Source organism: Schistocerca cancellata, chromosome 1, assembly GCF_023864275.1.
Source record: "Schistocerca cancellata isolate TAMUIC-IGC-003103 chromosome 1, iqSchCanc2.1, whole genome shotgun sequence".
Classification (NCBI taxonomy): domain Eukaryota; kingdom Metazoa; phylum Arthropoda; class Insecta; order Orthoptera; family Acrididae; genus Schistocerca; species Schistocerca cancellata.
Genome location: NC_064626.1, coordinates 697,446,806 through 697,462,930, shown reverse-complemented (window position 1 = coordinate 697,462,930; position 16,125 = coordinate 697,446,806). Strand labels below are relative to the sequence as shown.

Sequence of the window (16,125 nt, the reverse complement as noted above, 5' to 3'; positions counted from 1 at the left end):
ATCAATCAGTAATATCAATTTTGATTTTGCTTTCCTATCCTTACTTGTATAATTCTGATCTGTGGATTTCATTGTCCCATCTACCACGTCCCATAGGTCGTCTAAACGTAAATACGCTTCTACTGCGAACTTCCAGGTTGCATAGTTTTCGCGACCTATAAGTCTTTCAATCTGTGGAATTTGTGCCGCACTCATTCTTAACGGTAACTTGCTTTTTATTGCCGTAAAGAACACAGAAAAATAATGCGGAAAAAAATTGCGATCGTCTTGTAAGGATCACTTGCATTTCACGTAAATTGGAACTTTTCCAACACTTTCTCCTTACTATATTTTGTTGATATACTTATTCCAAATGCACGCTGGGCCCATAACCTATTGGAATTTGCGCAGCTGAATAAGTATTAAGGAGAAAAAGGGACATCTTACTAATAACTATATTTGCACATTCAAGAACAAAACAAGATTCCAGCGAACACAACACAATAATCAAAGAATATTAGGCAATGCCTAAGAGGTCTATTTTACACAGTGCACTTTGCTCTGTCACACACGAAATATATTGTTCACACAATTCCAACACATTCAAAAGTAATCACCACATGAGTTAAAACATTCATCCAACACTGGGAGACGAGATGATCAATTCCTGTTTCACAGAACCATAGAACGTGGTTGGCTGCTAATGGATCCACAACTGCAACCACTCTTGCACTTACTCGTATTACTGAAACCGACACATGCGCGTGTCTTTCTTTGGGTCGCCCAAGGAGTGAAAATCACACGATGAAAGATCCAGGCTGTATGCAGGGTTTCCCTAACAAACTGATGGAACGTAGCCTTCGTCCAATTGGCAGTGTGGGGTGGGCATTGTTGCGCAACAGGATGAGTCCATGCGATAGCATTCCTGGGCATTTTGACTTTACGGCGCCTCACAGTTTCTGCAAAGTATCTTCTCAGAACTGTGCACTGATTGTGGTTCCAAACTCAACGAAATCAATGAGCAGCAAGCAGGGACCTGCAGTCATAGGTCATCATGACCTTACAGGAACTTGGGTGAAGAACTTTGGATTTCTTCAATGGGGGAGATGAGAGATGTTTCCACTGTTGAGTTTGGCACTTGCCCTTGGACTGTCAGACTGAATCATCGTGTTGCTTGACAATGCTCACCTCCACACTGCCAGTCGGGCGAAGGCTGTGATATATCAAATCGATTGGGAAATAATGTAACACCCTCTGTACAGGGTATCTTTGACCGTGTGATTTCCACAGCTTTGGCAACCTCAAGAAAGACATGCATGGATGTCTGTCTGAGTCGGACAAGCAATTGCACGAGTGGGTGTTTTTATGGATCCATCAGCGGTAGAACGCATTCTACGAAACAGGCATTAATCGTCTCATCTCCCTGTAGGATAAATGTCTTTAACGTGTGTAGTGATTACTTTTGAATGGAACCATTCAATGGTCCAGTTGTAGCTGGTATTCGGTTTTCATTTCACTGCCCCATTTGCCTTATTCATGTCTGAAGACAGCTCAATGGTGAGCATGTATGGCTACTATGCAAATTACCTAAGGTTCGATTCTCAGTGCAGTCAAGGATTTTTTCTATGGTGAGAGGACTGGAACAGTGTTCTCTGACACTCAATGCCAAATTGAGGAGATACTTGAGTGAGAAGCAGCGAATCCGAGGTCAAGAAACCAGACAGTGGATGAGAAAGAAGCGTTCTGACCTCATGCCCCTCCATACTGCATCTTGATATGCCTTCATCAGAGGATTACAAGGCATTTGGCCACTACCAGTTGGCCCATCTGGGCCAGAAAATGGAGCTTTGCTTTGGTTGCTTTTAATTTATTCAGAGTATCTTGTTATAAACTACCTTTAGGGTTTTGCTTTATGTCAAAGACGAATAAGTTTTGTGGTTGTCCAACCTGCAAACATACTATGTATAGTTGCCTGTGCAAGAAATACAATGTTTTTAAATTCCTTCTGCAACAATGGATATTTGCTCTTGTGCTATATACATAGTCGTACTATATGCTAGTACCAGAGACTAAAGCTTTTTAAAGCTGAACGGTAAATTGATTCAAATGAATTAAATCCTGGTGCAAATACTTCTTTGCCTTTTTCTTTTCCAGTTAACTTTCTGCTTCTATTATATCAATCAGAAGGTTTTTTGAGCCAACATACGGGGAACATTTGAATTTTTTTTGAGAAGTTTACACATTCGCCTTGATTCATCATAGCATCAATGGATTTTATTAAAAAATATTTCCCCCAATGCTATATTCTGCATTCGTTGAATTCTATGTCGGAGTTGCGTCTTTTTACATTGTTTGCTCACAAAATCATTCTTTGTTTGCACAGTTTTTCATCTGCAAGCAGATACAATTTTCCAACGAGCTGTTCCTCCGTCTTTACTAAGTTGCACAACTCGTTAGTTAGGAGCGCAGACAGATACAAAATAAGCCATTCCCAAGTTGTGTTGTAGAACAATCGCGAACGTTATTCAACGAGCGCACTTGGGGAGAGCGGTAGTTGTAGGGCTGCGAACACGTGCAATGCACAAAGCTGGAGGAGAAGTGCCGTTCTAAACTGAAGAATACACTCACACTTTTTTTTTCTTTGCAAATATTAAGACGGGCCCTCCACGCCCACAAGTGCATGTTTATCATCACCTCTGCTTTGGTTAGTATCTAAAAAGAATTTCGCTAAAAATGCAGCGAATTATTTTCGCCTGGCTTGTTAACCATTCGTAACTTTCAGAGAAGTGTCACGAATGCGAATTTTTGAGTTGCCATATAAAAATCTGCTTCTTTTGCCAAAACACAGCAGAGTTTACAGTCCCATCTCACTAACATGTTGTGCAGATGCAACTGCTAGAGAATTCTGAAACAATGGTTTATTAAGTGAGGAAAAGTAATGTCAGTACTTACCAAAAAACGCATCCTTGGTACAAAAATAAATGTCTTCACTTACATTCTTAAAAAACACATAGCATTTTTTGTTTCACCAGCTATCGATGGCCCTTAAAAATTACATTCTTTCATCGAAAAAGTCTGTGGTTAGCGGAATAACACGGTAGATAATGTTTTGCATAGTAACCATACAGCAAAATACTCTCCTCTTTGTGTCCTATTATTTGCTAAAGTCTCATTTCGATACTTCAAACCGTTTATGAAATATGAGGAATGTCGTGGAATTTCACTCTGGCTTCATCGCTGGCGCGGCATGATCGCAAATGAGTGTGCTACGTCAGATCAGTTTCCTTGAGACTGGTGACAGATAGAGACCTCCACCCAAGTCTAAAGAAAAATTCGATATGTTAGCTAAATTTAATATGTTGCAATATATTATGTAATGTACACCAAAAGCAAAATCATAGCGACCCCTATTTTTCATTGAAAACTTTTTCGAATTTCGCGCAGTCTTATTTGCTTAAATATCACAACTATGTCCATTAACGAAATGATGGGCACGTCATATTTAACATGACATACAAAGCTACAAGTGAAACAAAATGAAATTTTTTTACCAAATACCCTCCTGGAAATTGAAATAAGAACACCGTGAATTCATTGTCCCAGGAAGGGGAAACTTTATTGACACATTCCTGGGGTCAGATACATCACATGATCACACTGACAGAACCACAGGCACATAGACACAGGCAACAGAGCATGCACAATGTCGGCACTAGTACAGTGTATATACACCTTTCGCAGCAATGCAGGCTGCTATTCTCCCATGGAGACGATCGTAGAGATACTGGATGTAGTCCTGTGGAACGGCTTGCCATGCCATTTCCATCTGGCGCCTCAGTTGGACCAGCGTTCGTGCTGGACGTGCAGACCGCGTGAGACGACGCTTCATCCAGTCCCAAACATGCTCAATGGGGGACAGATCCGGAGATCTTGCTGGCCAGGGTAGTTGACTTACACCTTCTAGAGCACGTTGGGTGGCACGGGATACATGCGGACGTGCATTGTCCTATTGGAACAGCAAGTTCCCTTGCCGGTCTAGGAATGGTAGAACGATGGGTTAGATGACGGTTTGGATGTACCGTGCACTATTCAGTGTCACCTCGACGATCACCAGTGGTGTACGGCCAGTGTAGGAGATCGCTCCCCACACCATGATGCCGGGTGTTGGCCCTGTGTGCCTCGGTCGTATGCAGTCCTGATTGTGGCGCTCACCTGCACGGCGCCAAACACGCATACGACCATCATTGGCACCAAGGCAGAAGCGACTCTCATCGCTGAAGACGACACGTCTCCATTCGTCCCTCCATTCACGCCTGTCGCGACACCACTGGAGGCGGGCTGCACGATGTTGGGGCGTGAGCGGAAGACGGCCTAACGGTGTGCGGGACCGTAGCCCAGCTTCATGGAGACGGTTGCGAATGGTCCTCGCCGATACCCCAGGAGCAACAGTGTCCCTAATTTGCTGGGAAGTGGCAGTGCGGTCCCCTACGGCACTGCATAGGATCCTACGGTCTTGGCGTGCATCCGTGCGTCGCTGCGGTCCGGTCCCAGGGATGACGGGCACGTGCACCTTCCGCCGACCACTGGCGACAACATCGATGTACTGTGGAGACCTCACGCCCCACGTGATGAGCAATTCGGCGGTACGTCCACCCGGCCTCCCGCATGCCCACTATACGCCCTCGCTCAAAGTCCGTCAACTGCACATACGGTTCACGTCCACGCTGTCGCGGCATGCTACCAGTGTTAAAGACTGCGACGGAGCTCCGTATGCCACGGCAAACTGGCTGACACTGACGGCGGCGGTGCACAAATGCTGCGCAGCTAGCGCCATTCGACGGTCAACACCGCGGTTCCTGGTGTGTCCGCTGTGCCGTGCGTGTGATCATTGCTTGTACAGCCCTCTCGCAGTGTCCGGAGCAAGTATGGTGGGTCTGACACACCGGTGTCAATGTGTTCTTTTTTCCATTTCCAGGAGTGTAGTTTCTGTAAAATAAATTGAGAAAGATTGTGTGGCGTGCGCCTCGAGTCTGTCATCACCGACCGGCTGAAAGGTGGCAGACAAGCGTCGGTCTCCTCTTCCAGGCAAAGTAATGAGCTCGCCCAGCGCTTTGGACAAAAATTGGTCACTGCGCATCGGCCACCGTATCCTGCAAGGATTTTAACTTGAGACAGCTAAACAGCTCGAAAACGTTAGTAAAGGGGAAATGCGCCTGTGGTACAACTGACCAACTCCTAACCACCCCTCCTTCATGTTTGGCATCAACTTTATATTTCTAAATGGGGATTCCCCCACTTTTACTGTCAGATTCCATGCAAAATTACTCACACAATTTACTTGAAGTACTGTTTTAAATTCGTGGTAGATGGCATTGTAATCAACAAGTATCAAATGTAAGTGTTTTTGCAATTAGGCTCCAGCACATTTGATTTTACACTCCACATACAATGTAAACGTAACCTTTTGTGTTCTAACAGTTGATACTTACGTACAGTACAAAATATGTGGCTACACACTTACGTCTTCAGCAAATAAACTACTTGTATGGTAACTTAGTTTTCCATTCCCTATGGTGGTGTTTGTGGCGAGTCCCCAAATCATTGGAATGTTCGATTTCGGTGGCTGCCCTCAACCCTGCCATTAGGGTGACTTCATTTCAGTGTGTTTCCATCCAGTCACCGAAACTCTCAGACTGAGCACTATGTGGCTACCAACAGAGTAAAAACCACAACCATTGTAATAAGGTAATGTCCAGAAGTGACAGCAACAGGTGCACCTTACACTGATACACACATATTGTGTAAACACCCACATGCTCACTGAAATCGAGCACCTCAGTATTAAGTAGTATTAAGAAGCAAGGGGACTCATTGAAATCAAGCATTCCAATGGGAACAGTAAACTATCATATCCACATCATTGTTCCTGGTTCAAGTGAAACATAGCTTGTAACTGTCATTGAAATGACTGACTATACTGTACTGTACTGTACAATTAAATTTTCAACAATAAAATAAATTTCGAACATAAATATCAACCTTTAGAACACAAGGTTTACATTTACACCATAAATGAAATGTAGAATCAAATGAGTCAGTTCTTAATGGCAAACGCGCACACACTTGACGTTTGTCGATTACAGCACCATCTACTACGAATGGAGAAAGTGGTTTGAGTAAACCACATGTATTTTCTTGCATAAAATCCGAATTCACAATAAAAATGTGAGGTTACCATTTAAAAATACAGCGTTGACCCCACCCACATAGGAGGGACAGTTAGGTGGTGATCAGTTGCAGCACAAACATATGCCTTCTTTAATAATATTAACTTTTCTTCTAGAACTTCTTTTTGTATTAAGTGTAGCTTTAGAGACATTTTGGTGTCTCAAATTAAAACAAACACACTGTATACAGGCCTACAAGGCGTCTCAAACCTTTTGGGTCAAATCAAAACTGAGTCCACAACCGATTATTTTGAGATAGGGAACTAATGGTCAGAAGTACATATTTATTGTGTTTTGGACATACACAGTGTACACCATTTAACAACAACACAGCACATAGTAACTGTTCAAAACAATGACTGCCAGTCTCAATGCATGTATTACAATGGCGCATGCATTTCTTCCTCACTCTCGCAACAATCCCGCCAACTGGAACAGGCAATAGGTGATAAACACCAAAAACACGCGCGCGCGCGCACACACACACACACACACACACACACACACACACACACACCAATATCCGTGGTGTCAGTTGTCCATTGCACACACAACTTGCGATGTGTCCAAGGTGGGATGTGTTACTGTGTACAGTGCACAATGCGCAATCAAAGATGGAACATTATTCATCATGACAGTTGGCAGACATGCATTTAATGTGCTGTGTGGCACGATGATGTATCCATAAAGCAGCATTAATGTGCGAGAATGCTTCCCCAACAGGCGTCATGCTACTGGAAGAAGTTTATCTCCATGGATACAGACTTATGAGACATGGGAAAGAAAAGATCTTAGAACATAAACACATGCACTTTTAAGGCTCTGCACTTAAACATGCAAAGTGTGCAGTTTCCGACCTATTAGTTGTATGTAACCCAACGCTGTTGATACTCCAATGTAAGAATTATATTTCCAGCACATGACATGCATCTCCAATAAACTATGGTGACAAAGTGTAAGGTGATGAAACAACTACCTTGCACACCAAAGTAAAACTTGATTCTTTGTAACACAAACGCTATATAGGTTTCTGGAGGTGTATGACAGCTGCTGTTCGTGAAATTCACACCCGATTACACTTCGGAAATTATGATATGTTCATAGCAGTCCTAGGAAACCATCATTGGCAGCTGAAAATGCATATGAAGCAACAGCAACATCGTATGAGCAAATAACAACCACGATCAGTAGCCAGAGGAAATGTAATAGTCTTATCAGAGTTTATCACCGCCCCTGCTAACTTTCATCTTGCATGCAGAAGTCATGGTCTGATGTTAAGATTGTATTGCTCATGTGTGGGATAATATGGCTGTTTCACCTTGACAACACATCTCTAGAATGCCTCCTCTTTCCACTATTAAGGTGAGTATATGCAGAATCTGTCCACTCTCCTCCAGAAGATGCAATTTTATTGATTTCAGTTAGTATTCATTTCATGGCTTTTTGTCTCCATTTTCATGTATACTTATTCAATTTCTATAATTTTCCTATGTTTTTGCCATTTTACGTATTTCATATTATACCAAGTTTTCCTTGAATTTTACCAATTTCATGTCTTTTCCATATTTCTTCGACAGTTTTCCACATGTACATGTTCATACTGCTGACACATCTGTGTGTTGTTTGAATTTTTACTTAAATAACCTGTGTCTTATCTACCAAACTACTAAAAAATCCTAAGACTTCCCCTCTTCCTGATGATCCACTTGCATGTAATTTGGATAGAATGATCATGAAAACTAAAGTACGTGGATTCATACCTATATGAGGCTCAATGAGTGGTGCAAATAATGCATATATTGGAAACTCGAAGTCTGGAATCAATTCTGTGTACTGCTCTGACCCATCAGAGAGCCTGTCTGCAGACTCATGTAGTGCTGCACTTTATGTAAACTGAAGAGACAGAAAATAGTTCTACATTATCATTTGACTTACACTCAATCATGTAGGGATCACAGGGAGTCGACATGTGTACAGAGTTGATTTCTGTTGCGACTGAACTTTTTTCCATGAGAATATGCTCTTACTCCTTACCAGATGTGCTTTCGTATTTCTATTTATACTTTCCAATTCTGATACGTATCCACAACCCTGTCAGGACATTTACATTTCATTTTTCATGAACTATAACATATCTATCTCTGTAAAGTGTTTACTGAAGGCCCCTTCACAATTTCCTCAGGTTTCCTGTCGACTCCGCACAAATGAGCGCAGCTGTAATTCTAGACTTTAACACCAAGTCATGGCATCTCACATTCTTGTACAAAACTTTAAGTGATGTACTATGATCAAATGTTACACCTCAATGCCATGACAGTGAAATTCAATTGTGATTCCATATCTATGAGAGACATTTTCTTCACCATTGAAGGGGGCATTGTAACAGATCCGTAAGTTTCGCTATGTGGGAGATAGAACTACTAAGTTTAAAACAGAATTTATATTTATGAAATTAATTAGGATCTATTTCTGAGTTTCGATCATATTATGTTATTGTAAAAAAGGAAATACGACAAGTCTTCTTTTCACCATCTTTTTGTTCCGCACACCCGCCATGTTCCAAGGTCATCTATCTACTGTGTTTTGTAATTTAACATGAAATAATAATCTACTTAAGCTTAAACATGTTTTTATTCATTAGTACTGTGAAGACCCTAACTGCTAATAATTTCTAAAGCTTATATTTATGTTTCAGTTTGTTAAACTTGTTGGAACTGACTGATTTGGTGATGCAATGATCACACGCTTATGCATTTTCATTCTTTTACAAGTCTAGCCCCTACTCCAATGTTCTTTACAAAGGCAATCATCACTGTTATCATCATGCAAATAATTCTGCTACATTGAAACTGAGTAGTATCACAGTATTGTGTTACCAAGGTTTTCTACTCTCCAACGATGACTTCTGTGCCTCATAATGTAAAATTGTACATGTTTCAAGTATTTAATTGTTGTTGTTGTTGTTGTGGTGGTCTTTAGTCCTGAAACTGGTTTGATGCAGGTCTCCATGCTACTCTATCCTGTGCAACCTTCTTCATCTCCCAGTACCTACTGCAACCTACATCCTTCTGAATCTGCTTAGTGCATTCATCTCTTGGTCTCCCCCTACGATTTTTACCCTCCACGCTGCCCTCCAATACTAAATTGCTGATCCCTTGATGCCTCAGAACATGTCCTACCAACCTATCCCCTCTCCTAGTCAAGTTGTGCCACAAATTCCTCTTTTCCTCAATTCTATTCAGTACCTCCTCCATAATTATGTGATCTACCCATCTAATCCTCAGCATTCTTCTGTAGCACCACATTTCAAAAGCTTCTATTCTCTTCTTGTCCAAACTAGTTATCATCCATGTTTCACTTCCATACATGGCTACACTCCATACATATACTTTCAGAAATGACTTCCTGACACTTAAATCTATACTCGATGTTAACAAATTTCTCTTCTTCAGAAACGCTTTCCTTACCATTGCCAGTCTACATTTGATATCCTTTCTACTTCGACCATCATCAGTTAGTTAGCTCCCCAAATAGCAAAACTCCTTTACTACTTTACGTGTCTCATTTCCTAATCTACACTCATGGAAATGGAAAAAAGAACACATTGACACCGGTGTGTCAGACCCACCATACTTGCTCCGAACACTGCGAGAGGGCTGTACAAGCAATGATCACACGCACGACACAGCAGACACACCAGGAACCGCGGTGTTGGCCGTCGAATGGCGCTAGCTGAGCAGCATTTGTGCACCGCCGCCGTCAGTGTCAGCCAGTTTGCCGTGGCATACGGAGCTCCATCACAGTCTTTAACACTGGTAGCATGCCGCGACAGCGTGGACGTGAACCGTATGTGCAGTTGACGGACTTTGAGCGAGGGCGTATAGTGGGCATGCGGGAGGCCGGGTGGACGTACCGCCGAATTGCTCAACACGTGGGGCGTGAGGTCTCCACAGTACATCGATGTTGTCGCCAGTGGTCGGCGGAAGGTGCACGTGCCCGTCGACCTGGGACCGGACCGCAGCGACGCACGGATGCACGCCAAGACCGTAGGATCCTACGCAGTGCCGTAGGGGACCGCACCGCCACTTCCCAGCAAATTAGGGACACTGTTGCTCCTGGGGTATCGGCGAGGACCATTCGCAACCGTCTCCATGAAGCTGGGCTACGGTCCCGCACACCGTTAGGCCGTCTTCTGCTCACGCCCCAACATCGTGCAGCCCGCCTCCAGTGGTGTCGCGACAGGCGTGAATGGAGGGACGAATGGAGACGTGTCGTCTTCAGCGATGAGAGTCGCTTCTGCCTTGGTGCCAATGATGGTCATATGCGTGTTTGGCGCCGTGCAGGTGAGCGCCACAATCAGGACTGCATACGACCGAGGCACAAAGGGCCAACACCCGGCATCATGGTGTGGGGAGCGATCTCCTACACTGGTCGTACACCACTGGTGATCGTCGAGGTGACACTGAATAGTGCACGGTACATCCAAACCGTCATCAAACCTATCGTTCTACCATTCCTAGACCGGCAAGGGAACTTGCTGTTCCAACAGGACAATGCACGTCCGCATGTATCCCGTGCCACCCAACGTGCTCTAGAAGGTGTAAGTCAACTACCCTGGCCAGCAAGATCTCCGGATCTGTCCCCCATTGAGCATGTTTGGGACTGGATGAAGTGTCGTCTCACGCGATCTGCACGTCCAGCACGAACGCTGGTCCAACTGAGGCGCCAGGTGGAAATGGCATGGCAAGCCGTTCCACAGGACTACATCCAGCATCTCTACGATCGTCTCCATGGGAGAATAGCAGCCTGCATTGCTGTGAAAGGTGGATATACACTGTACTAGTGCCGACATTGTGCATGCTCTGTTGCCTGTGTCTATGTGCCTGTAGTTCTGTCAGTGTGATCATGTGATGTATCTGACCCCAGGAATGTGTCAATAAAGTTTCCCCTTCCTGGGACAATGAATTCACGGTGTTCTTATTTCAATTTCGAGGAGTGTAATTCCCTCAGAATCACCCGACTAATTCGGCTTCATTCCATTATCCTCGTTTTGCTTTTGTTGATGTTCATCTTATATCCTCCTTACAAGACACTATCCATTCCGTTCAACTGCTCTTCCAAGTCTTTTGCTGTCTCTGACAGAATTACAATGTCATCGGCGAACCTCAAAGTTTTTGTTTCTTCTCCATGTATTTTAATACCTACTCCGAATTTTTCTTTTGTTTCCTTCACTACTTTCTCAATATACACATTGAATAACATCGAGGAAAGGCTACAACCCTGTCTCACTCCCTTCCCAACTACTGCTTCCCTTTCATGTCCCTCGACTCTAATAACTGCCATTTGGTTTCTGTACAAATTGAAAATAGCCTTTCGCTCCCTGTATTTTACACCTGCCACCTTCAGAATTTGAAAGAGAGTATTCCAGTCAACATTGTCAAAAGCTCTACAAATGCTAGAAATGTAGGTTTGCCTTTCCTTAATCTAATTTATAAGATATGTCGTAGGGTCAGTATTGCCTCACGTGTTCCAATATTTCTACGGAATCCAAACTGATCTTCCCCGAGGCCGGCATCTACTAGTTTTTCCATTCGTCTGTAAAGAATTCGCGTTAATATTTTGCAGCTGTGACGTATTAAACTGATAGTTCATTAATTTTCACATCTGTCAACACCTGCTTTCTTTGGGATTGGAATTATTATATTCTTCTTGAAGTCTGTGGGTATTTCGCCTGACTCGTACATCTTGCTTACCAGGTGGTAGAGTTTTGTCAGGAATGGCTCTCCCAAGGCTGTCAGCAGTTCTAATGAAATGTTGTCTACTCCCGGGGCTCTGTCAAACTCTTCACGCAGTTTCATATCTCCCATTTCATCTTCATCTACATCCTCTTCCATTTCCATAATATTGTCCTCAAGTACATCGCCCTTGTATAGACCCTTTATATACTCCTTCCACCTTTCTGCTTTCCCTTCTTTGCTTAGAACTGGGTTTCCATCTGAGCATATTCATGCAAGTGGTTCTCTTTTCTCCAAAGGTCTCTCTAATTTTCCTGTAGGCAGTATCTATTTTACCCCTCGTGAGATAAGCCTCTACATCCTTACATTTGTCCTCTAGCCATCCCTGCTTAGCCATTTTGCACTTCCTGTCAATCTCAGTTTTGAGACGTTTGTATTCCCTTGTGCCTGCTTCATTTACTGCATTTTTATATTTTCTCCTTTCATCAATTAAATTCAATATTTCTTCTGTTACTCAAGGATTTCTACGAGCCCTCGTCTTTTTACCTACTTGATCCTCTGCTGTCTTCACTACTTCATCCCTCAAAGCTACCCATTCTTCTTCTACTGTATTTCTTTCCCCCATTCCTGTCAATTGTTCCCTTATGCTCTCCCTGAAACTCTGTACAACCTCTTGTTTAGTCAGTTTATCCAGGTCCCATCTCCTTAAATTCCCACCTTTTTGCAGTTTCTTCAGTTTTAATCTACAGGTCATAACCAATAGATTGTGGTCAGAGTCCACATCTGCCCCAGGAAATGTCTTACAATTTAAAACCTGGTTCCTTAATCTCTGTCTTACCATTATACAATCTATCTGAAACCTGTCAGTATCTCCAGGCTTCTTCCATGTATACAGCCTTCTTTTGTGATTCTTGAACCAAGTGTTAGCTATGATTAAGTTATGCTCTGTGCAAAATTCTACCAGGTGACATCCTCTTTCATTTCTTCCCCCCAATCCATATTCACCTACTATGTTTCCTTCTCTCCCTTTTCCTACTACCGAATTCCAGTCAGCCACGACTATTAAATTTTCGTCTCCCTTCACTATCTGAATAAGTTCTTTTATTTCATCGTACATTTCTCAAATTTCTTCGTCATCTGCAGAGCTAGTTGGCATATAAACTTGTACTACAGTAGTAGGCGTGGGCTTCGTGTCTATCTTGGCCACAATAATGCGTTCACTATGCTGTTTGTAGTAGCTTACCCGTACTCCTATTTTTTAATTCATTATTAAATCTACTCCTGCATTACCCCTATTTGATTTTGTATTTATAACCCTGTATTCGCCGGACCAAAAGTCTTGTTCCTCCTGCCACCGAACTTCACTAAGTCCCACTATATCTAACTTTAACCTATCAATTTCCCTTTTTAAATTTTCTAGCCTACCTGCTCGATTAAGGGATCTGACATTCCACGCTCCGATCCGTAGAACGCCAGTTTTCTTTCTCCTGATAACGACGTCCTCTTGAGTAGTCCCCACCTGGAGATCCGAAAGGGGGACTATTTTACCTCCGGAATATTTTACCCAAGAGGACACCATCACCATTTAACCAAACAGTAAAGCTGCATGCCCTCGGGAAAAATTACGGCTGTAGTTTCCCCTTGCTTTCAGCCGTTCACAGTACCAGCACAGCAAGGCCGTTCTGGTTAGTGTTACAAGGCCAGATCAGTCAATCATCCAGACTGTCGCCCCTGCAACTACTGAAAAGGCTGCTGCCCCTCTTCAGGAGTATTTAATTAACTCACAGAATGTCTTCACTTCAGCCAGTCTCCAGAAAGAACAAATAATTATCTCAGATCACATCTGAAAGGAAGTGTTGGTGCCAATGTGAGTAATGATCTGTGCTGACCACACAAAAAGCAGAAGTACATTCTCCTTTGCTACGAGCATATCTTGTATGTTCTGTAGACTTGACTTCACTGGCAGCACAGCGAGGCCAAACACATTCAATTTCTTATCATTACTGTCAAAAAGAATTTGAGTACACCATTATGCTGCAAATTAACGTCTTAACAGATAACAAAAGTAATTACAAAATGAAAGCAATGGAAGCAAATATGTTTAGTGTTTCAAGAAAGAGAAAAACAAGACAGTTCCTAAAACAAAAGTTAACTCAACTAGTACAAAATTAGGAAAACTTACCTTCCCTTTCTGCAACTAGCAGATGCTATGCTTTTATTCGACAATCTTTTTCTATCCTATTCTTTTTGATAACTTGCACATCATCATGAAGCATCAATAAAAGCAACTAAAATTCATCAACAACAATAAATATTTAATTTAATGGTAAATCATGCCCTGTGACACTCAATAAAATACTGCTTAAATACTAAAAGCTTCACTAGACCACAAATTCTGTGCTGGTCATGCACATGTATGTTGTCTTTTGTCACAATTTTGGAATGCGCAATACAATGTTTTTGCAATAAATATCAACTAAAACAACGATTTTATAAAATTCTTTACAATGAACTTAGAGAAGTTTCCTTGCAGAACAGAGAAAGCTAAGAAATCCAAAAATGGAAGGAACACTGGTCTTCATTTAGAAGAGTACTATATCACACCATATAACAGTTCTACACCAGATCTCTCAAATAGGCATAATTCATGTATGAAGACTTTAAACCTTGCTTATCACGTGTCAGAATTGTATTTCCAGTACTGCAGATTATTCTGCATGATACTGTCATCACAGATTATTATTTTGCAGCCTGTTTGATTAGCATACACTAATGCTGACATCAAACTGGAATGCCAACAATTTCTTTTATGGTTCTGAGTCTTTAAAAAATTTTAACCACCTAAACAGGAATTTTGTTTTTCTAAATTGAAACAGAAACTCTTAAAGATATTTCACAATACACACAAAACAAACCACTTCTGAAAAATGCATTACATATACGAAGGATACATACAAATATATAAAAATTGCCTCTTCATTTTTGTGTTCTCAAAAAGGGTAAGCAAACTCAGCAATATTCAATTTGAAAAGTGACTAGTCATTCTTTATCTGAACGGTGCTTTTTGTGATGCAATTGCAAGTCCATTCCAAAGATGGAACATTCTTTAAGAAATAAAGTCTTAACCAGTGACATAGATTAAATCACAGGCTAACAAACTATCTTTGTATGTACTATACACTTTCTTCTGTACAATATATTCACAAATATACAAGCGACAAAAACAACCTTTATAAATTAAAATAGGTTCTCTTGTTTTGGTGATTTTCTTCTCTGAGTCACAGCAGTCTGCAAACAGTCGGAGGAATTGAAGGAAAACGCGATCAGTGATATGCATGAAGTTCCTGAAGTTTGTTACAATGAGGCGTAGGAATATTTTGAGCTCTATGAAATAAGTCCCTGTCCCCAAAATTCCGTGCCTTCCAGATCATCGTATCCCCTGGAAAAAATGCAATTAATGAAACTTAAGAATCCTAAATAAGTTTCCTGAAAACCAAAAAACTGTTAGGTAAGAAAACACGCACACCTGTTTACAGAGTGATTCTACATGTGAAAATAAACTGGAGAAGTCCATGAATATGAAGACAAGTGTGAATATTGAAACTTCCTGGCAGATTAAAACTGGAAACAATCCCCAAGCTGTGGCAAAGCCACGTCTCCGCAATATCCTTTCTTTCAGGAGTGCTAGTTCTGCAAGGTTCACAGGAGAGCTTCTGTAAAGTTTGGAAGGTAGGAGACGAGGTACTGGCAGAAGTAAAGCTGTGAGGATGGGCCGTGAGTCGTGCTTGGGTAGCTCAGTTGGTAGAGCACTTGCCCACGAAAGGCAAAGGACCCGAGTTCGAGTCTTGGTCCGGCACACAGTTTTAATCTGCCAGGAAGTTTCATATCAGCGCACACTCTGCTGCAGAGTGAAAATCTCATTCAGTGTGAATATTACTTACCGAAATACTGTGTAGGTGCTGTGTTGGCCTTAATAATAGTGGGACAGGTGATTGAACCATCTTGCAAGAGGTGTGGGGGTTCTCCAACAAATGACAGCACTGTGACATCGGACAGATGCAACAATGAAATCATACCCACTGTGTAATAATGGGTTGGATCAGTGAGCAGTTGTGAGATTGTGCATGTTATGCTTAAGTGTTGTTTCATTGAGCAAAATCTTTTTTCTGTGAATACCAATATGC

The 16,125-nt window shown here is 42.1% G+C and overlaps 1 protein-coding gene and 1 long non-coding RNA gene across 2 annotated transcripts in view; one reads left to right on the top strand and one right to left on the bottom strand.

Moving 5' to 3' along the window:
- Window positions 1–16,125, top strand: part of LOC126184568 (uncharacterized) — a 470,820-nt gene that overhangs the window by 324,497 nt on the left and 130,198 nt on the right. The window lies entirely within an intron of this gene.
- The window catches only part of LOC126184550 (dnaJ homolog subfamily B member 12), a 139,509-nt gene continuing 137,619 nt past the window's right edge, over window positions 14,236–16,125 (bottom strand). The window contains exon 9 of the mRNA XM_049926979.1: window positions 14,236–15,380. Within this exon, the coding sequence (XP_049782936.1) occupies window positions 15,265–15,380 (116 nt within the window). The 3' untranslated portion in view covers window positions 14,236–15,264. The remainder of the gene's footprint in view (window positions 15,381–16,125) is intronic.